Here is a 23761-nt window from a genome sequence, read left to right on the forward strand (position 1 = left end):
TCAGAGGGTTAATGTTTGTGTTTGTCCTGAAGCCTGTGGACGAGAGCCTTTCAGAAGACGCCCGCTTCAGTCAGATGAAGGTGGTCCCGATGAGGATGACCCGTCCAGGGAGCCCGATGGACCAGCACTCTCAAGGTTCCCGAATCGCACTCATATACGTATAATAAACGTAAAATAAAATATAATTTTTTTTAACTTCTTTTATTTCTCATTTTAATTTAGTTTAAAGGGGTGGTTGATTATGATTTGACTTTTCTAACTTTAGTTAGTGTGTAATGTTGCTGGTTGAGCATAAACAACATCTGCAAAGTTACGACGCTCAAAGTTCAATGCAAAGGGAGATATTTGCTTTTACAGAAATCGCTTTTTAAGGACTACAACAAACGGCTGGTAGAGACTACACCACATCACTAACCCTAAAATTGACATAAACCCCACCCTCGGGAACGAGAGATTATCAAGATTATCAAGACAGAATATGCTAATCAATGACTAGAAGATAACTACACATCAGCTTCATAAATTCATCAACTAACCATTCAGAAATGTCCTGTTGCTTCTACATGTTGTCACTTCTTCTTGAGTCTCTCCATTTTTGTCTGACTCCGGTTTGAACATTAAAGACTAAAAGTTTTTTCAGTGTGTGACACACAAGCTGTTGAAGCTCCGCCCCCTGTGCCGGGAGCAACAGCTCATTTGCATTTAAAGGGACAGACACAAAAACAGTGTGTTTTTGCTCACTCTCAAAAAGTGTCAACTTTAACATGCTATATAAAAATATCTGTGGCGTATTTTGAGCTGAAACTTCACATACACACTCTGGGGACATCAGAGACTTATTTTACATCTTGTGAAAAGGGCATTATACCACCCCTTTAACTTGTACTAAAATAACTAAAACTTAATAAAAATTAATACAAACTATATAGACATATAAAAAAAAACTAATAAAAATAACAAAATGGCACAAAATTACAAAAACTTGAACTGGTCCTGACAATCATCACAAATACTTACCGTTGCTCCACTCTCCACTATCACATTCATATAAATATAATAAGCGTAAAATAAATAAAATAAAAAATTTAAACTTATTTTATTTCTCATTTTAATTTAGTTTAACTTGATGTACTAAATCTAGTGCTGGGCAACGATTAATCGCATCCAAAAAGAAAGTTTGTGTTTACATAATACATATGTGTACTGTTTATAATTATTTTTGTATATATAAATACACACACATGCATGTATATATTTAAGAAATATTTGCATGTATACTGTATATATATTTATATATATTTATGTTATATATAAATATACATATTTTCTATATAAACAACACAGTTTTCTTGTCACAACAGTGTTTTGTTTTTGCCGCAGTGTTTTGATCGATGTGTTCGGTCTCGTCCCTCAGGATACCCGTCTCCGCTGGGCGCTTCAGAACACGTGTCCAGTCCCATGTCCACCAGCGGGCCTCCATCAGGTCCTCTCCTGTCCGCCGGCTCGGGTTCGGCCTCGCTGGAGGGTGTGGACGGCCAGAACCGGCCGGGAACCCAAAGTGCCGCCTCAGTGTCGGGCACCAGCGTCTCGAGCTCCTCTGCCCCCCCGACGCCCTTCAACCAGAGCCAGCTCCACCAGCTGCGGGCGCAGATCATGGCCTACAAGATGCTGGCGCGCGGGCAGCCTCTCCCAGAACACCTGCAGATGGCAGTGCAGGGCAAGCGGCCCATGCCAGGCATGCCACCGGGACCGTCCCTGACCAGTTTAACCCCGGGGGGAGGAGGAGGGAGCGCCGGCTTCAGCAGAGGACATGGTGAGATTTGACACGGTTACAGTACCAGACATGCATCTCCTTTTCTTTCTTTTTTTAGATTAAAAGGGAACCATTTTTATTTAGTAGTATTTGCTCAGACTTGCAGGTACGGTCACATTAATCGTTGTTTGGCGAAGTTTTTTATAAAAATAATAACTGGACGATGGAGGATGAGGAAGATGACATGATAAAATAGTCTGATATAATAATACAATAATGGTATAATAAGAATAGTAATAGTAGTAATAATAATAATAAACTCTTTTCATCAGGAATGAGGGGGAGGTTGGAGGATGAGGAAGAGGAGAAATAATAATAATAATAATAGTGGTAACAATAATGATAATAATAATAGTAATAATAATGATAAGGCTATTAATAATATGGTATTAAAAGGCTGCTTCTGATCCCTCCGTGAGACATGTATCTGACAACACGAGTTATTCTGTCACTGATGATGGGATTCATTATTTGGCCAGATTTACTAGCAGCTCGCTAAACCCTGAAAGGAGACCTATTATGCAAAGATTTTAACATAAATGTGTGTAGGCAGAGTGTGTACACAACCACCCTATATTGGTAAAAATCAACCCAATCCTTTTTTTCTTAATCCCCATAAATCAAAAGCTGTATTTCAGAATAAGACGTTTGCAGTTTCTGTACAGTGTTGCTTAGGCCCCGCCCATGACTCTGACAGACTCCGCCCTTTTAGCATAGACCCGCCCTCCCAAGTAAGAAATTTCAGTATTCTTATTAAAGCTACTAAAGTTATTCTTTTGTTGTTTGATTCATATCAACAGCAGGAACTGTACAGTATATTACACTGCTTTCACTTTAATACACAGATCCAATATACACATGTGATTTCTTTACTTGCTGTTTACGTTCACAGACATAACCGACTGTGTTTATGTGAACTTTGTGTTTTTGACATAACCTTGTGTGTATTTGACCGTTTAAGCACAATAAGACGCGACAGAGATTAGTTTAATACTCACGGGACGCTCCGTCTGACGTTCAGCTTTCTGTGTGCGTGCTTCAGATGTGTGCGCTCAGAAAACCATATATCAGAAGTTTAGACTGATACGGCTTTAAAACGCATGCAGATAATAAACTTTCATGAAGATGAAGAACTGCAATGTCACGTGAGTGTGATCGCGATCGAGATGATAATCAAAACCAAGCGTGCCGCACAAGCCCTGAAAAGTGAAGCCAAAACGTCTCGATCGCCCCCCGGTGACTGGTCCTAGTATAGGTCATAAGCCCCGCCTCCCCGTGTTATTCAACGGGACGTGAGACCAACTAAACAATTTAATTACACTTCAAATATCTTTTTTCCGAAGGTGGTTTCTGTCATTTACTGTAGTTTTTATCACCTGATGTAAATTCAAGTGTTTGTTTTTAAAATAAGTTTGTTTTTAGTTAGTTACGCGATGCTATATAAACGGTGGTGTGACGTCATGATTGACAGCTGTGATTGACAGGTTCTCTGAGCGAAGTAGTCACTGAAGCACCAACAGACTTTTTTTCGGGATCTTCGGAGGACTGAGGAGATTTGAGCTTTAAATTTAATATCTAAATTTCTATAATTAATTATTTCACACGAGAGGCTCCACCCTCTTCTGGTTAGGTGGCGGGGCAGCAGCTCATTTGCATTTAAAGATACATGCACGAAAACAGCATGTTTTTCCTTTTTCCTTCCACTCAAAAATGTACAACATGTTATAATAAATGATCTGTGGGTATTTAGAGCTGATACTTCACACACACATTCTGATTCTGGGGAACCTGAGACTTACATCTTGTATAGGTCGTGTTCTGTCTGTGTGCTACCTCGTTTCTGTATTTTTCTCAGTTCTCTTCTGAATGGTGGAGTGGTTCTTGAGAACATTCAGTGGTCTGTGGTGACTTTAGTAAAGGGTTAGTTTGTGCCGGTTGCTCCGCAGGGATGGTGGGACCCAACATGCCTCCTCCTGGACCTTCAGGAATCCCGGCTGGTGTTCAGGGCCAGAACCACAACGGACCCCCCAAACCCTGGGCTGAAGGTGAGAGCGCAGACGTGAGCTTGAGCCTGTGGAGATGTATAGGGCTGGGCAAAAAAATAGATTTTTCAATTAATCGTTTTTTTAAAATGTGGTCGATTTTTTTTCTATATTTATTCATCTATCACCCAAAAGCCAGTATTAGTTTTCCTACACTGTTCATAGGCTTGCAGCCTTCATGTTACAGCTAATGCTAAAGTTTGCTTTATCTTAAACATAAGTTTGCTTTATCTTAAAACATTTCTTTTTATTAATTAACCGCTTGTAAACTTAATGTGCACTGATCTTTTTTATAAATATAGGATTTGTATTATATCTATATTAATTGAGTCGAATCGGGAATCAAAATTGAATTTAGAATCGAAATCGAATCGAATTGGAACATCCGAATCGATACTCAGCCCTACACTGCAAAAATAGATTTTCTCACTCAGTATTTTTGTCCTGTTTCCAGTCCAAATATCTAAAATTTTAGAAATCAAGAAGCATTATTCTTAAATCAAGAAGCATTTACTAGATGAGTAAAATGCCAGATATTAGATATTATGTCTAGTTTTCTGGGGAAAAAAATCTAAATGAAGTAAGTTTTTGCTTAAACAAGCAAAATTATCTGCCAATGGGGTAAGAAAAATGAACTAGTTTCTGTTTGAATTAACATTATTTTCTTAACCCATTGGCAGATAATTTTGCTTGTTTTAAGCAAAAACTCACTGACCCCCCCCCCCATCTTGAAATCCATCTTGATTTAAGAATTTTTTGATATTTTGACTGGAAACAAGACAGCAATACTGAGTAAGAAAAGCATTGTTTGCAGTGTAGTGATGTACGTCCTGTGCGACAGGTCCGATGGTGAACGCGGCGACTCCTTCGAACGCTCCTCAGAAGCTGATGGCTCCTCAGCCCACGGGACGCCCTTCACCGGCTCCCCCGTCGGTGCCACCGGCCGCCTCGCCAGTCATGCCACCGCAAACCCAGTCGCCAGGTCACCTGACCCACCCGTCCCAGCCCAACACCATGGTGCCGCTGCACCAGAAGCAGAACCGCATCACGCCCGTCCAGAAGCCCTGCGGCCTGGACCCGGTTGAGATACTGCAGGAGAGAGAGTACAGGTGAGACTAGTGAACTAGGCCAAAAATTTATATCACGGTATTTTTCTTAATTATACCGGTTTCATGGTATGGTGTTAACCACATTTTCTACTGCTTGAGAGAGGAAATACTGCAGTAGATTGACTTAGAATGCCCTATTTTACTGTCATGAGTGAATATTGTACAAACATTCCACACTAGTATCAGGGTTAGTTCACCCAAAAATGAAAGTTCTGTCAGTAATTACTCAGCCTCATGTTTTTCCAACCCTGTAATAGTGAGCCTACGTTCTGACGTACAACCCAGAAGGACCAGCTCTTCTGACGCTTTGTGTTGTTGTGACGTGTCTGCAGGCTTGAAGCTCGTATCACTCACCGTATTCAGGAGCTGGAGAATCTCCCGGGGTCTTTAGCTGGAGATCTGCGAACCAAAGCTACTATTGAGCTCAAAGCTCTCAGACTGCTCAACTTCCAGAGACAGGTGACCTCACATTCACTCAGAACCTCACAAACATTCACTCGGAACCTCACGAACATCCACTCAGAACCTCACTAAAATTCACTCAGAACCTCACGAACATTCACTCAGAACCTTACGAACATTCACTCAGAACCGTACCTCACGAACATTCACTTGGAACCTCACTAAAATTCACTCGGGACCTCACGAACATTCACTTGGAACCTCACTAAAATTCACTCGGGACCTCACGAACATTCACTCAGAACCTTACGAACATTCACTCAGAACCTCACGAACATTCACTCAGAACCTCACGAACATTCGCTCAGAACCTCACGAACATTCACTCAGAACCTCACTAAAATTCACTCGGAACCTCACGAACATTCACTCGGAACCTCACGAACATTCACTCAGAACCTCACGAACATTCACTCAGAACCTCACGAACATTCGCTCAGAACCTCACGAACATTCGCTCAGAACCTCACCAACATTCACTCAGAACCTCACGAACATTCGCTCAGAACCTCACGAACATTCGCTCAGAACCTCACCAACATTCATTCAGAACCTCAGAACCTCACAAACATTCACTCAGAACCTCACCAACATTCACTCAGAACCTCACCAACATTCACTCAGAACCGTACCTCACGAACATTCACTTAGAACCTTACGAACATTCACTTAGAACCTCACGAACATTCACTCGGAACCTCACGAACATTCACTCGGAACCTCACCAACATTCACTCGGAACCTCACCAACATTCACTCGGAACCTCACCAACATTCACTCGGAACCTCACCAACATTCACTCGGAACCTCACGACCATTCACTCAGAACCTCACGAACATTCACTCAGAACCTTACGAACATTCACTCGGAACCTTAAGAACATTCACTCGGAACCTCACGAACATTCACTCGGAACCTTACGAACATTCACTCGGAACCTTAAGAACATTCACTCGGAACCTCACGAACATTCACTCGGAACCTCACGAACATTCACTCGGAACCTCACGAACATTCACTCGGAACCTCACGAACATTCACTCGGAACCTCACGAACATTCACTCAGAACCTCACTAGCATTCACTCGGAACCTCACAAACATTCACTCGGAACCTCACAAACATCCACTCGGAACCTCACCAACATTCACTCGGAACCTTACGAACATTCACTCGGAACCTTAAGAACATTCACTCGGAACCTCACGAACATTCACTCGGAACCTCACGAACATTCACTCGGAACCTCACGAACATTCACTCGGAACCTCACGAACATTCACTCGGAACCTCACGAACATTCACTCAGAACCTCACTAGCATTCACTCGGAACCTCACAAACATTCACTCGGAACCTCACAAACATCCACTCGGAACCTCACAAACATTCACTCGGAACCTCACAAACATCCACTCGGAACCTCACCAACATTCACTCAGAACCTCACCAACATTCACTCGGAACCAAAAACGTTATGTGCACCCCTGCATATAATGTTGTCATGTGTGTGTGTTTGCTCCACAGTTGCGTCAGGAGGTGGTGGTTTGCATGAGACGTGACACGGCTCTAGAAACATCACTGGACTCCAAGGCCTATAAACGCAGCAAGAGACAGTCGCTACGTGAGGCGCGAATCACAGAGAAACTCGAGAAACAGCAGAAGATCGAACAGGAACGCAAACGCAGACAGAAACACCAGGCAAGCGTCTTCACCTCGTTCACACCGGCTCATTGTTTCCCTGATGCCTCCAAACGTCAGAGATCACACTGGATATCTGGGATTGAACATCTGATTCAAACATGCAAATAATCAGAACGTTTTAGGATTTAAAGGAAAAGTTATGATGGAAAACAAATCACAAATCTTTCTAATAGAGCTCTAATCCTATGTGACTAGATAGACAGATAAATGGATGGACGGTCATATAGATAGATAGATAGACAGACAGATAGATAGATACATAGATCACGTGACACAACAACATATCTCATGATCATCAGGTTTAGTTTGTGTCGCTCTGAGAGACGTTCAGATGCTTATATTGTGATGCTTGATCATGTGATTAGTAATGAAACACTCAGTATTAAATTAGCATGTATGAATTTCTCTTCAGCTTGTGTTCTTACACTTTTGGAGCCCACTTCATTCATTGCAGTAATTCCCATGATTCTTTGCTCTGGTGCAGGAGTATCTCAACAGTATCCTGCAACACGCCAAGGACTTCAAGGAATATCATCGCTCCATCACAGCGAAGATCCAGAAACTGACCAAAGCCGTGGCCACGTATCACGCTAACACTGAGCGCGAGCAGAAGAAGGAGAACGAGCGCATCGAGAAAGAGCGAATGAGACGCCTGATGGTGCGACACACACACACACATACACACACACTCACATAATACTTTGATAACACTTTACAATAAGGTCTCATTATAAACGTTAGTTTATGCATTAAAGGTGCAGTGTGTGATATTTAGGAGGATCTATTGACAGAAATGCAATATCATAAACATAACTATGTTTTCAGTGGTGTATAAAGACCTTACATAATGAACAGTTATTTTTTTATTACCTGAGAATGAGGCATTTCTCTCCACACACCGCGGGTCCGTTTACATCGACATGTTTCTACAGGAGCCCTAAACGGACAAACGCGTTTCGTCACTATGTTGTTCTTCGTGTAAAGAAGCTAGCTAAAGTCAGCGAGCAAAACACTGACACAATGATGAACAAGTAACAATAATATTCGCAACAACATACAGTTTTACTGAATAATTAAGTAAACATAATTTCTTAATTTATCTCTGTAAAGAAACTTCATTGTTTAACTACTCTCTGCTGTCTCAGATGACGACATCACTTCCTGTCGGCCACCGTAACTTCTGTTGGGTGCAATTCACAAACTCACCACTAGATGCTGCTACAAATTACACACTGCACCTTTAAATGCACCAAGTACATGTTGAGACTAACATTAAGTAAGAATAATACATGATCTAAAGTATTGTTCACTGTTAGTTAAAGTTAACTAACCCTGTCACCGGCTGTCCCTCAGGCTGAGGATGAGGAGGGTTACAGGAAGCTCATCGACCAGAAGAAGGACAAGCGTCTGGCGTATCTCCTTCAGCAGACGGACGAGTACGTGGCCAATCTGACAGAGCTTGTGCGCGCTCATAAAGCTGTGCAGGCCCTGAAGGAGAAGAAGAAGAAGAAAAAGAAGAAGAAGAAGAAGCTGGAGAATGCCGAGGGCCCGACCGGGGCTCTGGGACCAGATGGAGAGGTGCGTTATGACCAGAAGAGATTATTAAGTTGTTCGATCGTGTATGACTTTATTTCTTCAGTAACACTTTATTTTACAGTGTCCTTGTTACATATGTTACATGTACTTACCATAGTTTAACCATACAATGTTTAATAGGGAGCCAGTGCAGTGTTGACAGAACGGGGCTAATATGGTCATACTTCCTGGTTCTGGTAAGAACTCGAGCTGCTGCGTTTTGGACCAGCTGTAGTTTGTTTGTTAAGCGTGCAGGGCAACCACCCATAATAGCATTACAGTAATCTAGCCTTGAGGTCATGAACGCATGGACTAATTGTTCCGCATTTGTCATTGAAAGCATATGGCGTAATTTAGATATATTTTTAAGATGGAAGAATGTGGTTTTACAGATACTAGAACTATACTTGTCTGTTAACAATGAGTTGACAGTTTGAACGTTCTTGTTCACTTTTATTTATTTAGAAGATCTGAGGTGAATTGATGCTTTCAGTACGGCTATAAAAGACACACAAAATGATATGCAGACTCACACAGATGCTTTTAATGGTAAAAAAGGAAAAGAACATTCACAATGTGTACCGAATCGAACTGAAAACCGTGACCACAGAGCCGTGATACAAACTGAACTGAGAATTTTGTGAACCGTTCCACCCCTACTACCTTTTCTCTGAACCTCAAAAGTGATTATGGGTGGTTTTAATGCTGATGATGACGATGATGATGATGATGATGATGTTTACAGCCCCTGGATGAGACGAGTCAGATGAGTGATCTTCCAGTGAAGGTGATCCACGTGGACAGTGGGAAAATTCTGACGGGAGTGGACGCTCCTAAAGCTGGACAGCTGGACACGTGGCTGGAGATGAACCCTGGGTAAGATCACATCACAGAATACTGTACACACTGCCCTTAAAAGTTCGGGATCTGTGAGATTTTTTATGTTTTTAAAATAAGTCTCTTCTGCTCATCAAGGCTGCATTTATTTGATAAAAAATAGAAAACAACAGTAATATTGTTGAATATTATGACAATTTAAAATGACTGTTTTCTATTTTAATATATTTTAAACTAATTTATTCCTGTGATCAAAGCTGAATTTTCAGCATCATTACTCCAGTCTTCAGTGTCAGTCTTCATGCTGTTCTTTTGAACTTTTTTATTCATCAAAGAATCCTGAAAAAAAATTTTTACACAACTGTTTTCAACATTGATAATAATAATGACTGTTTTTTGTATTTTTTTTTGTTTGTAGTATCATCATATTAGAATTATTTCTGAAGGATCATGTGACACTGAAGACTGGAGTAATGTATATTCATGAGTAATATATATTCACATAGAAAACAGCTGTTTTAAATTGTAATAATATTTCACAATATTACTGTTTTTACTGTATTTTTATCAAATAAATGCAGCCTTGGTGAGCAGAAGAGACTTCTTTTAAAAACATTTAAACTCTCTCTCTCCCTCTCTCTCTCTTCCTCTTACACACTCTCTCTCTCTCTCTCTCTCTCTCTCTCCCTCTCTCTCTCTTCCTCTTATACACTCTCTCTCTCTCTCTCTCTCTCTCCCTCTCTCTCTCTTCCTCTTACACACTCTCTCTCTCTTTCTCCCCCTCTCTCTCTCTCTCTCTCTCTCACTCTCTTCAGGTACGAGGTCGCGCCGCGCTCGGACAGCGAGGATTCTGGGTCGGAGGAGGACGAGGTGCCTTCAGCTGTTTTCTGACGGTACAAGTTTGATTAAACTGACAGCACAAGATTTGTTAAACATGTTCTCCCTGTCAGGAAGAGGAAGAGGAACCTCCTCAGCTTCTGCCGTCTCAGACTCCAGGAGAGGAGAAGAAGAAGATCCCCGACCCGGACAGCGAGGACGTGTCCGAGGTCGACGTGCGTCACATCATAGAGTACGACAAACACTCACTTCTCACGCAGGCAATGTATTAGTTATCGGTTCCCAAATATAAAGAAATATCGGTTATCGGTATTAACCAAAATATATGTGCATCACTAGTTACAGTGATCTTCAGTGTTTACAGGCCATTTATAAGTTCTCAGTGCTGCAATCTCAACCTCTGTGTGTGTGTGTGTGTGCGTGCGTGTGTGTGTGTGTGTGTGTTTCAGACATGCTAAACAGGACGTGGATGATGAGTACGGTAGCGCTGCGTTCGCGCGCGGGTTGCAGTCGTATTACGCCGTAGCTCATGCTGTTACTGAGCGCGTGGACAAACAGTCGTCTCTGCTGATCAACGGTCAACTCAAGCAATACCAGGTCATTCAGCACTTTACCATTCAACATCAGCACTTTACCAGACATTTAAAGGGGTGGTTGATTATGATTTGACTTTTCTAATGTCCTGTTGCTTCTACATGTTGTCTCTTCTTCTTGAGTCTCTCCATCATTGTCTGACTCCGGTTTGAACATTAAAGGCTAAAAGTTTTTGAAATGTTCTGTGTGTGTGTGTGTGTGAGGTAAAAGGACACAAGCTCTTGAAGCTCCGCCCCCTGTGCCGGGAACAGCAGCTCATTTGCATTTAAAGGAACAGACACAAAAACAGTGCGTTTTTGCTCACTCTCAAAAAGTGACAACTTTAACATGCTATATAAAAATATCTTCACACACACTCTGGGGACATCAGAGACTTATTTTACATCTTGTGAAAAGGGGCATTATACCACCCCTTTAACATCAGCACTTTCAATATTAGTTGTCGTCCTGATGTGGGTTTTTCAGTGGTCGATATCTTAGAGCAGCCGATAGACACACACACACTCTAACACTCACTCTCACACACACACACTCCCACACAAACACAGGATTGTTTATTACCGCTGCTTTGACTGTGTGTGCAGATCAAGGGTTTGGAGTGGCTGGTGTCTCTGTATAACAATAATCTGAACGGGATCCTGGCGGATGAGATGGGTCTGGGCAAAACCATCCAAACCATCGCGCTCATCACGTACCTGATGGAGAACAAGCGCCTGAACGGACCCTACCTCATCATCGTGCCGCTCTCGTCAGTCGCTCTTCACTTCTCACACACATATCTTACAACACACAGTGTCTGTTTTCATCAACACTGTGTTTCTCTGGCAGAACTCTGTCTAACTGGGTCTATGAGTTTGATAAATGGGCGCCGTCTGTCGTCAAGGTCTCGTACAAGGTAAGCGACTCTCTCCAAGAACATCTGTGATGAAGGCTGATGACAGATGTCCTCAGATACCGTAACAAACAGAGTAAATATGAATCAGTGTTGGGGAGTAACTGAACTACTGACTACTGTCTCTACTTGGCTGCACTTCACTTCTGCTCTAGCTTGTCAGGTCACATTAATTTAAATAGCGCTTGATTATAATAGAGATTGTTTCAAAGTGGCTTCACACGTTCACAGTAATAAAAAGGAAAATAATGATCAATGATGCATACTTCATCAAATATGAGACGAATTTAATTTCAGCTGTAAAGCAAAGACAATAGAGTCACTATATAATCTACAGTATTAGGAAGTAACTAGTCAGTTTCATGATTACTTTAAAGTCGTCATGAAACTGAAGTTGCTCTAGTGTTTTCTGCTCTATTGTGTCGTATATCGAGTGAAACGCTTCCGGAACAAGAACAAATGTGGGCGGGGCTTGATTGTGTCCGTAGGGAATTGATTGGATGGTTGTGGTTTGCTATTGGCCGATCTCATGTGAGTGACAGGTTGCCCCGCCCTCGTCATCAGAGAAGAGAAGAGAAGCTGCAAGAGGAAGATATTCTGATTCTGAAGAGTATGAGGAAAAAATAATGATGTGCACCGATAAATAAATTGTAATAAACACTGCAATATTCCATGAAAAATAAGAATAATACATTTTGCATTTTGGTTACATGGTGACTACGCAGCTTCAGTGTAGTTAACACTTTATGAAACGGGCACCTCTGATGTGGTTTCCTCCCGAACACTGACGAGTTTCTCGTGGCTCATTGATGGGCTTGTGATCATGTGATGTGTGTTCAGGGGTCTCCGGCTGCTAGAAGAGCCTTCGTTCCACAGCTGCGCAGCGGCAAGTTCAACGTGCTGCTCACTACCTACGAATACATCATCAAAGACAAGCAGGTGCTGGCCAAGGTAAAGCCCGCGGGGTGTGTGTGTGTGTGTGTGTGTGTGTGTGTGTTTGAGCCTCTCAGCCCTCTCTTGTAGGCAGGATAAATGTGAGCCGTAGAGACAGAGCGTCTTCATTGACTCTGTATTGCCTGAAGCTGCCTTCTTGTCATTTCTGACTTGTAACAAAAACAAAACAATGTCTGAAAGCCGCTATGTGACAAACAAGCTACAAAAAACAGAACTAAGTTAAGTCACCTTCATTTATACAGCGTTTTTAACATTATGGACTGTTTCAAAGCAGCTTTACAGTGATAATAGGATATACAGTAACAGATTGTTTTGGCTTTACAGCAGCTCTAGAATAAAGTTATTGTCCAGATAAAGTTAGTTTGATTGATTCACTTCCGTTGTAAAGATCATTAGTTATTACCTTAGGGGCCGCTAACACACACCGCTCTAACAGAGAACCCTTAATGCGCTCCGGCGGCTCATCCGCACGACAACAGTGTTTGAGAACGCAAACCTTGAAACAGGTTCCAAGGTGTAAACCCTGAATAATTTAGAAAAACGTTATCATCTCCGTGTAAACTTCAAAAACGCGAATCTGTGAAAACGCTGACGGCGTGCACCAGGCACGGCATTATGGGTGGGCCTGACGTGCCTAGGCCCACCCACTTTTCAACAGACCCACCCAAAACTTTTCTTCAAAAAAAAATAGTTTTTGTCAAGAATTATAAAAAATCGGCAATAAGCTCATAATTTGTGCTAAAATTGTCTAAATGTTTAGTTTTAAAAACAATTTTAAAAAGCTGGTTATGTCTATTTTGATGTTTCTGTGCAAGTTCAGCAGACGGTGGTTCGGGTTTGTCCCGATCAGAGCTCGTGAGCGGAGAGCGCATTTCTGAATATTCCGCTCCGCTCGTTCATTCCGCAGGGTCGCTCGCTCAACCCAGAATATGTCCTGAGCCTGGCTCGAAAATATGTGGAATAAGGGCTGCCTCCGACTAATTGTTTTCTAGTCGACTAGTAGTTGTTCATTTAAGCCATTAGTGGACAAATCGCCCCTTTATATTAATTTAATTACTTATATAGCCTACAGGATAATGAGCGTTTACGTAATATAGCCGCACTCAAGCGCACGACCGCACGCATAAAGCTTGCCACAAAGAACCGGTAAAAGTAATGATTATGAATGTGTCTAAATTAGCAAGGAGACATTTAATTGTTTATTAATAAACTTGTGTTTTCTGTGTCGCTGCAAAGATGAAGTTGACGATGCGGACTCGCCATGAACGCCAGAGAGAAATGCACATTACATAATCAGAGAGTAGCCTATTTATTTTGGTTTTGAATATTTTCGTTTAAAAGTAGACATTTCAAGCTTTCTATAATAGATAGCCTATATTTCTCAAATCTGTGAGGCACAAGCTGAGTTTCGGCGCCCTCCAGTTCACGTGCAATGCAAGTGATCGTGCCGGCGCCTTATTACATTGTCTGCTATATAACGTTTTTAATTTAACGTTTTTAATTTAAGGCCCACCCTCAATTGGTCTGGTCCATCCAACACTGGAATCCTGGTGCCGTGCCTGGCGTGCACATGCATATTACGTGTTTAGTCTATAGGTATGCGCGTTAGGATATATATGTGCGCAGGCGTGTAGTCTCTCTGTACAAATCGACCTCAACAAATTACTTGTCTGGCCTTAAAAATGTATAATACCGAATTTTTTGTCACTTCCGCGTATCCATGTGAACTTGAATCATTTTAACAACATTTTATCTATACAGAGGTAAAGGGAAGGAGGTCTTCACAGGGGAGACACTAGTGGACACTTCAGATAAGTTTTCAATAAGTTTTTATAAGCCGTCGACCCCAAAAACCGAGCGTTTAAGGCAGGGGTCGGCAACCTTTTTGTCATAGAGTGCCATTTTTAAGTTTCCGAGTTCATCACTGTGCCACAACACACATTTAGCATACATATATACATACACATATATATATATATATATATACATACACACACAAACACAAACACACACACACACACTCATATAAATACACAAACATTTTACATTTTCATAATGGCTAACACAGAAATAGTACAAAAAATTAAAATATTCTCTTGAAATTTGGTTTAGATTTAGATAGACAATTTATAGTATTTATAACTCCTAACTAGAGATGCACCGATTACAATTTTCTAGGTCGATTCTGATTTTTCATTGAGTTTGACCTGCCAATACCAATTTTAGCCGATTATTTCATTTTACACTTTACAGCACACACAAATATTTATTTTCTATATATATTTTTTCAATAAAATACCATGTCCTTTTACCCAAACTGAATAATAAAAACAAGTTTAAATGGGTCAATTTTTTATAAATATTTGAGTCTTCATTTTCTTTTCTGACATAACCTAATCCAGTTCATGTTAAAATACACTAGACATGCACATTCTGTGCATTTTTGGCACTTTTGTTTGAAATCATATTTATTTTGTCCATCAAAAGTGTGCTTTCACTTTCATTGAGCGTGAGCAGCGCAGACAAAATAGACTCGGCGCGAAACCCGCGCTTCACTGCTGCTCACGCGCTGCTCCTGCTCCCGTGTGAATGCACTCATTGATTAACATGCACGCAGAAAAAAATATGCGTGAAACGGCCGTAATTCAGGAGGTTTCCTACATGTGCGTTCCGTGTTTTTTTACTATGAGGAATTATTACATCAAAATGTAGATCTGTGTGCAGGTAGACTACTTTATCTGAATGAAATAAATAGCCTACATACACTTCTCTCGCATTTGCTTGCGTGCCAGCGATTAACCATCCGCGTGCCAGTGTTGGCACGCGTGCCTTAGGTTGCCTACCCCTGGTTTAAGGAGACAAAAGTGGATTCAGGCAATAAGACGTGAAGCATCAGCTGGAAGAACGGGTAAACTGTGGGATCAGTATGCACTAAACACTACGTGTGCAGTAAACGTTTCGTCACTCGTAAGTCAAATATCCAAATGTCAGTTTTATATTATATTTCTGTAAGATAAGCTGTCGCCGATTACGTTCCCCTCAGTGGGCGCTAGTAAGTTAGTTCTCAGAGTATATGACACCTTGCGCTCTGTCTCAATTGCCTGTATCCACTTTTGTGTCCTTAAAGGTGCATTGTGTGATATTTAGGAGTATCTTTTGACAGCAATGCAATATCATAAACATAACTATGTTTTCAGTGGTGTATAAAGACCTTACATAATGAACCGTTATGTTTTTATTACTTTAGAATGAGCATTTCTCTCTACACACACCGCGGGTCCGCTTACATCCACGTTTCTACAGGAGCCCTAAACGGACACACACGTTTCGTCACTATGTTGTTCTTCATGCAAAGAAGCTAACTATATTTGCAATGACAGATCGTTTTACTGAATAATTAAGTAATAATAATTAATTTATCTTTGTAAAGAAACCTCATTGTTTAACTACTCTCTGTTGTCTCAGAAGACGACATCACTTCCTGTCGGCCAGCGTAACTTCTGTTGGGTGCAATTCGTAACCTCACCACTAGATGCCTCTACAAATTACACACTGCACCTTTAAACGCTTGTTTTTTGTAAAGACTTGTGACTTCTGGGCTTTTTAGCTTGTTTGCTGTTCACCCTGTCACGTAGCAGCTTTCAGACATTTTGTTTTTTGTTATAAGTCAAAAATGACAAGGAGGCAGCTTCACGCAATACAAAGTCAATGGAGAAGGTTGGATTGTTTCCCCCCCGGTGGGCGTGGCCTAAATGCGCTCTGCTTGTGCGCCGCGGTTCATGTGAGGGTTGACCTCGATCAGAAACGTGCTGATGAGCTCATGTCACTTGATACAGATTCGCTGGAAGTACATGATCGTGGACGAAGGTCACCGCATGAAGAACCACCACTGTAAGCTGACGCAGGTGTTGAACACACACTATCTGGCGCCGCGGCGTGTGTTGCTGACCGGGACGCCGCTACAGAACAAGCTCCCCGAGCTCTGGGCGCTGCTCAACTTCCTGCTGCCCACCATCTTCAAGAGCTGCAGCACGTTTGAGCAGTGGTTCAACGCTCCCTTCGCCATGACCGGAGAGAAGGTCTGTGTAAACTGCCCTCATCCTTCCCTCGGGTCATTTTGACCCGCAATTATTTTATTTTTATTTTTTTTTAAAGATTGAGTGTTCATTGGAGGGGTCCGAGACCCCATGACTTTTGTCGCACTTAAATCATGAATACACCAAAAAAAAATTTGAATGGATTTGAGGAGTTTTGTGGTTGAAATTTAAAAAAGTGACAAATCCTTCACTCGCGGGTCAATTTGACCCCCTTAGGAATTAATGGAATGCGAGGAATGCTTCAGTACACATAGAAAAAGCTAAAAATGCTCAAATTTCAAGCTAAAAATGCTAAAACTTTACCAAAAAAATTATTTTATAATGTCTACAGGTGTATCTGAATGCATACTGAAGAGAAACTGACTTTAGGACCCAGAGGAACAGAGCATTTGCTCCATATTTAGAGCTATAAGGCCATCTAGTGGCAAGAGTCATGAAATATCATGTTATATTATTATTTTTCCACAAGAGTTCGGCAAACACACCCAATGTAAGATATTTTGTGCTGTATTAAAAGGTTTATGCATTTGTGAGTTATTTTGAATTTAAGTTGAAAGAATGTGAGGAATGTGCTTAAATTACTAAATTACTATCTATTTATTATTTATTGATTAAATCTAGTAATTTAAAGGTAAATAAAAAAAATAATCTCCCAAAAATTACAAAAAATATTATCAAAATGAAATAAAATAAGCTTTCTGGACAAAAAAAAATTAAGTATAATTTTAGGCCTTCGGGTCAGTTTGACCCGCGAGGGAAGGATTTGTTCCAGGACACGAGGGTCGCTAATAGTGTTTTGGAGTTTCCTAAGATAGGTGTAAATGCATACAAAAAAGGTCAAAAACACTTTAATTTCCTCATAATCTCCACTGCAGCATCAGCTCTTTTCTCTCAGTGTCTGAAACGCTTCGATCAAGGATTCAGTCTCTCTAAGCTCCGCCTCTCTGAGAGCTGCTCTGCTCTGATTGGTCAGATGGCCCAGTCTGCTGTGATTGGTCGACCGCTTACAGCTCGTGTCGGAAACCAAATGTCCATCAGCTGAGTTTTAACCTATCAACAGCATATCTGAGTTTTAACCTATCAATTCCAGCATGATTCAAAGCAAAGTTGTGAAATTAATTTAAAGTCTCTGTTTACTGCTGATATTACGATGTGTTTTGGTTGATCGGTTTACAAGTAGACGAGGGAGACATTCCCGTTTACACCTGGTGTTTTAATCTGTCTCTTTTGTCCACTTTCACTCACTTCTGTCCTGATTTCTTCGAGGGGAGGATCTATGGGGAGGAAAATGTGTGTTTTTTCAGATCTTTCGATCTAATGGACGAATAAGCTCATGCAATTTGCATATGAATGCGCCTGGAGATGAAAAACACACGGAGAGCATCAGCTTTAGTTTCTGCTCTGACAGACGCAAGACTCGCTGTGTGTTAGAAATCAGGAATGATCAGAGAACATTGTGCTTGGTACGTTTTTCATCTTCAAACCAAACTTCGGTCTTCATCCGACCGGTTAAATCCCGTCTGGTTAGCGCGCTTCCCATAATGTTAAGCATTAGATCAGTAGTCGGAGAGCAGACGGTCTTTAGTGGCTGTTCAAACACATTTGATCACATGAGTGTTTACACTACAAAAGCAATCCGGTCTAATGCGTTTTCAACTCCCTCTCGAAGTGGTGAAAGTGGACAAGCTCGAAGCGTTTTAGACCCCGTTTAACCAAAACGCTTACCAGGTGTAAACAGATCCTAAATGTTGCACAATGTTGTCATAAAGGGAAATAATATGATTCCCATCTTTCAAAAATGAATATTTTATTAATCTTGAAGAGTAGTAGACCTGACTCACAGTAGTGTTGATGATGTGTCTCAGGTGGACCTGAACGAGGAGGAGACGATCCTGATCATCCGGCGCCTGCATAAAGTGCTCCGGCCGTTCCTGTTGCGAAGACTGAAGAAGGAAGTGGAGGCGCAGCTGCCGGAGAAGGTGTGTGTGATGCAGACTTCAGTCAGTGTGTGTGTGTGTGTGTGTGTGTCAAGATGTTTCCATCTGCCTCATTTTATGAAAATTTTGGGTTATTGCATAAAAGAAATGCTAAGGCTTAATCGCATCCAAAATAAAAGTTAGTGTTTACATAATATGTGTGTGTACTGTTTAAAATTGTTTTGTATATATAAATACACACACATGCATGCATATATTTAAGAAATATTTGCATGTATATACTTTATATATATATATATATATATATATATATATATATATATATATATATATATATATTTATATATAATTTATATTATGTAATATAATATAACATATTTATATTATATATAAATGTTAATATGTTATATATAAATAACACATTTTTCTTAAATATATACATGCATGTGTGTGTATTTATATATACAAAACAATTTTAAACAGTACACACACATATTATGTAAACACTAACTTTTATTTTGGATGCGATTAAGCCTTAGTTTCCATCCAGCATTTCTTAATCGTTTCACAGCCCTAATGGAGACGCATAAATTGTGCATAAAAAACGTATGGAAACACATTTACTGAATAAGTCCTTTGATGCGCAACAATAAACTCACGTGACTTTCCCTGATTGGATAACTGGAGTAACCAGTGGACCAATGGCGTCGCAGCATCTCTAATGTTGGTCTGGTGTTTCTGAAACGCCGGAGTCGAAGTGTGTGATCAGAATGATTGGGTGTAATTCCCTCCAGAAGCGTCTCACACACACGAGTGTGTTCCCGAACACCAGCATCCGAACGCTAGAGAACATGACAGCGTTTACTGTGTTTCATCTGACGCTCTGACACACTCGTTTATGATGGAGGGAAAAAGAGAAAGATTGTAGAAACTTACAGTTTTATTAGTGATAATTTGCACCAATTTCCCAGGAAGTGATGATTTTGTTCTCTTGAACACATGGGATGGAAACGCTGCTTTATTCACACGTTTTATGCAATATTTAAATTTTGCGCACAAGTTAAATTCACAGCGTTGGATGTAAACCCAGCTTGAGTCTGAAGCGTCTGTGGTGTGTCCGTGTGCAGGTGGAGTACGTGATAAAGTGTGACATGTCGGCTCTTCAGAGGGTTTTGTACCGGCACATGCAGGCTAAAGGAGTTCTGCTAACCGACGGCTCCGAGAAGGACAAGAAGGTGAGGAAGAGCGGGATGATCTGTGTGTGTGTAACAGAAACACCTCACATCTTCAGTTGTGCAGTTGTGTGTTGTTGAACATTGTGTGTGTTTCAGGGTAAAGGCGGCACTAAGACTCTGATGAACACCATTATGCAGCTGAGGAAGATCTGCAATCATCCCTACATGTTCCAGCAAATCGAGGTGCGTTAAAGCGTCATATCATGCAAATCTGACTTTTCCCGTGTGTCAGTGCTGTAATCGGGTCCCGGTGCTTCTACAACACAGAAAACATGAAAGTGAAACCCAGTACCTTTGTTCTGGTGAGCCTTTCTCTGCAAGCATGTCAAAAAATAATCCGATCAGATTTCGCTCTCCTTCTGACGTATGAAGAGGATCTTATTATAATATTACCGGCCCTTAATCTGCACGTTTACACACACCAGCCGACATTTGGTTTCACAAGCGACAACAGAGACCAGTTCTAACGCACTGATGAAGATCCAGCAAAGCCTGAAGCTGTTCTGTGGTTGAGCTCAGACGAGCACTGAACACTATTGACCAGAACATGTCACCGCTGTCTTATAAACACCTCAGGAACTGTGGACACTTGTGGAGAAGTTCAACATGAAGATGAGATGATCAGTGTAACTCCACAACAACTACAGAAATGTCTCCACTAACATTCAGAAGCTCTTCCTGAGTCTCTCCGTAAGGCTGCACTCGCTCCTGGTGATTCTGGGATTCTGGAGGGAGATTGGCCTGTTCTGTTATAGAGAGCCTAAGCCCCTCCCCTTCCCGTGGAACATCATGGGATCTTACTTCGGAAGAATATTGTATGGTAGTCAATGGCGAGAGACAACAAATATTTTGATCTCGTTTGAATTGTGCCCTGATTTACACATATGATGTTTGTCAATTTAAAAGATACATTTTAAAGTCAAGAAAGTCGCAGTTTGATGTAAAACTGTTGAGGTATAAGACTGTGAAAATGCGTAATTACAGAGACTACAAACCCAAAAGGCGCACGTGTGACATCATACCTTTTCTCTCAATGAAGGAAGCTAACTTTACTGAAGCTAACGTCTGTCTGTTTCTATAGTCTTACGTTATAATTGTAACGTTACGCCGTCATGCCTGAGTGTTTTGTACCAGACTACACACATACGAGCAACGGATCTTGTGACGTACATAGTGCGAGACAAGAGATGTAGTTCAGTGAGCGATTTTCACATAAAACTAAATGTTACTCTTCTGTTTTATGACAAACTGCGACTTTCTTGACTTTCATAATTATCTTTTAAATTGACAAACATCATATGTGTAATTCAGGGCACAGTTCAGACGGAATAAAAAGATAAGTTGTCTCTCGCCATTGACTACCATACATATTTTTTCCGACAAAAGGTCCCATGAGCCGGAAGCGGAGGGGAGGGACTTGTGTTAAGGCTCCGCCCTCTTCTGGACGGAGGCGTAGCTAAAGCTCATTTGCATATAAAGGGACACACACAAACAGTGTCTATTTTAACAAGCTATAATAAATGATCTGGTATTTTGAGCTGAAATTTCACAGACACTTTCTGGGGACACCATAGATTTATATTACATCTTCTGAAAGTGGCACAATATGTCGCCTTTAATGTGTGTGTCTCAGTGTGTTGATCATCTGGTTTGTGAGGCTTTTCCTGCAGTGCTGAATGTGCTGATTTTGCAGGAGTCGTTCTCGGAGCATCTGGGTTTCTCTGGCGGGATAGTTCAAGGGTAGGCGCAAACACAGTGTGACACGTTAGACGTCGCCAGGACTGAGCCTTTATATGACCTTGATGTAACCTCTGACCTGCAGGGCCGACCTGTACCGGGCCTCAGGAAAGTTCGAGGTGCTGGATCGTATTCTGCCCAAGTTACGGGCATCCAATCACAAAGTGCTGCTCTTCTGCCAAATGACGTCACTGATGACCATAATGGAGGATTACTTTGCATACCGCAGCTTTAAATATCTTCGTCTGGATGGTGAGTCTGTGTTTCTCTTTCTTTGGTTTGCAAATGATTATTATTAAAGCTCATGCTGATCTGGACAAACCCAAGCGTACCTCGTTTCTGACCTGCTGAAGGGCCACTTGGACTCCAGGAGATCACATGATTTCCGTGATGTGGAAAATGTGGATGGAATTGTGGAATCCAGTCATAAAAAATGTGAATTTAGTGTAAAACACAGAATGTCATGAATATATTAAAAGTAGAGCTGTACATAATCACGATATATGGACTAATGTTTGTAAATATTTAACTGCCAAAAGCATTTTAAATATGAAAATATGATCCTAATGTTTTCAGCGCCTGCCGTTTCTCTATACGAGCACAAGAACACATGAACTATATTACTGCTGTGATACTGTACCTCTAATAATAACAAGATGAGTATTTTAACACAATATTTCTGCCATAAAATAAAACATTCCATAGAAAACATGGAATTTGGGAAAAATAAAACGAAATTTGAGAAAATTCAAAAAATGTCATTTTTGTCGTGTTCAATAAATCACTGTTTAAATGTATTGATTTCAATAAATTAGATAAGCTTTTTGATTACTAAAATTTAATTTAACCATTAAAATGGAGTCCAGAGCCCAAAATTAAAACAGAAGGAATTTGGAAAAAATAAAATGAAACAGCCCTAATAGCATTAAACATGGGGAATCATGGGAAATGGTCAGGCCAGCTCTGCTCATGTCAAGCATCGCTCATGTTTTCTTCAGAACGGACCGAGACATAAGCTGACTCAGCCCACGTTTTTTTGCCTATGCCCACATATTCAGCCTTTTTGGGTAAGGCTGGGACAGTCAATGTCCAGAATATTAGGTTTTAACACAGACGTGTCATTTCCCACTATGCTCCTCGGGGTTACTCCGCAGAGTCTGGGTAAAAGTGATATTTACCTCTTTACTGAATGCTGGCTGGAGTAGATCTGTTTTCATGCATTGTCAGTCAAAAATGCTCCTTGGAAAACGACCCTCTCCCTTCGGCTACAGAAGGACAGAAGGGGAAAGTACTGGAGGAAATGGGATTGTTACATAATAAAAACTAATAATTAGTAGACTTTCACAACTGTACCACAATTCCTACTTGTATCACATAGTTGCTGACTCTTCGTAAGACCTCATGTAACAGTTATCGGTAATGGTTATGGTTGTGTTCTTGTTGTTATTTTTTATAGAATTATTATTTTTTTGACTTTTTTTCTATTCTTTTTTTTTGTGTGACTTTTTTTCTTCCTTTTTTGAGGAAAAACTGTTTAAAAAACAAAAGATTTTAACTTTTTTAACTTTTTTAACATTTTTAGAACTGACCGAGACAGAAGTGAGATGTGCCTGCTCAGAGTTGAGTGTGTGTGTTTTAGGCACGACCAAAGCAGAGGATCGTGGGATGCTGCTGAAGACCTTCAATGATCCGGCCTCTCAGTACTTCATATTCCTGCTGAGCACCAGAGCAGGAGGACTGGGCCTCAATCTGCAGAGCGCCGACACCGTCATCATATTCGACAGCGACTGGAACCCTCATCAGGTAGAGCACATCCACACAGCATCATCTTCATCATCTTCATCATCAGTCATCGTACAGAACTCATGTTTGTTCCAGGGTTCGTACAACAATTCCCCTGTGAATTCAAGCCTCTACAAGAAGAGGACGACACGT

At 41.0% G+C, this 23761-nt stretch overlaps 1 protein-coding gene across 3 annotated transcripts in view; it reads left to right on the forward strand.

The window, feature by feature from the left end:
• The window catches only part of smarca4b (SWI/SNF related BAF chromatin remodeling complex subunit ATPase 4b), a 38383-nt gene that overhangs the window by 2848 nt on the left and 11774 nt on the right, over positions 1-23761 (forward strand). For all 3 annotated transcript variants that reach the window (XR_014608336.1, XM_084129970.1, XM_084129971.1), the window contains exons 3-24: positions 33-135; positions 1415-1813; positions 3760-3858; positions 4697-4964; positions 5297-5423; positions 6955-7128; positions 7616-7789; positions 8485-8709; positions 9452-9582; positions 10359-10413; positions 10494-10612; positions 10830-10977; positions 11559-11722; positions 11803-11869; positions 12707-12817; positions 16657-16899; positions 18783-18896; positions 19982-20089; positions 20186-20272; positions 21783-21829; positions 21912-22078; positions 23466-23629. Coding sequence is in view for 2 of the 3 variants with exons in the window: in XM_084129970.1 (XP_083986096.1) it covers positions 33-135; positions 1415-1813; positions 3760-3858; positions 4697-4964; positions 5297-5423; positions 6955-7128; positions 7616-7789; positions 8485-8709; positions 9452-9582; positions 10359-10413; positions 10494-10612; positions 10830-10977; positions 11559-11722; positions 11803-11869; positions 12707-12817; positions 16657-16899; positions 18783-18896; positions 19982-20089; positions 20186-20272; positions 21783-21829; positions 21912-22078; positions 23466-23629 (3294 nt within the window). In the remaining variant the exon portion in view is untranslated. The remainder of the gene's footprint in view (positions 1-32; positions 136-1414; positions 1814-3759; positions 3859-4696; positions 4965-5296; positions 5424-6954; positions 7129-7615; positions 7790-8484; positions 8710-9451; positions 9583-10358; positions 10414-10493; positions 10613-10829; positions 10978-11558; positions 11723-11802; positions 11870-12706; positions 12818-16656; positions 16900-18782; positions 18897-19981; positions 20090-20185; positions 20273-21782; positions 21830-21911; positions 22079-23465; positions 23630-23761) is intronic.

Source organism: Abramis brama, assembly GCF_963993115.1.
Source record: "Abramis brama genome assembly, chromosome: 11".
NCBI classification, from domain to species: Eukaryota; Metazoa; Chordata; class Actinopteri; order Cypriniformes; family Leuciscidae; genus Abramis; species Abramis brama.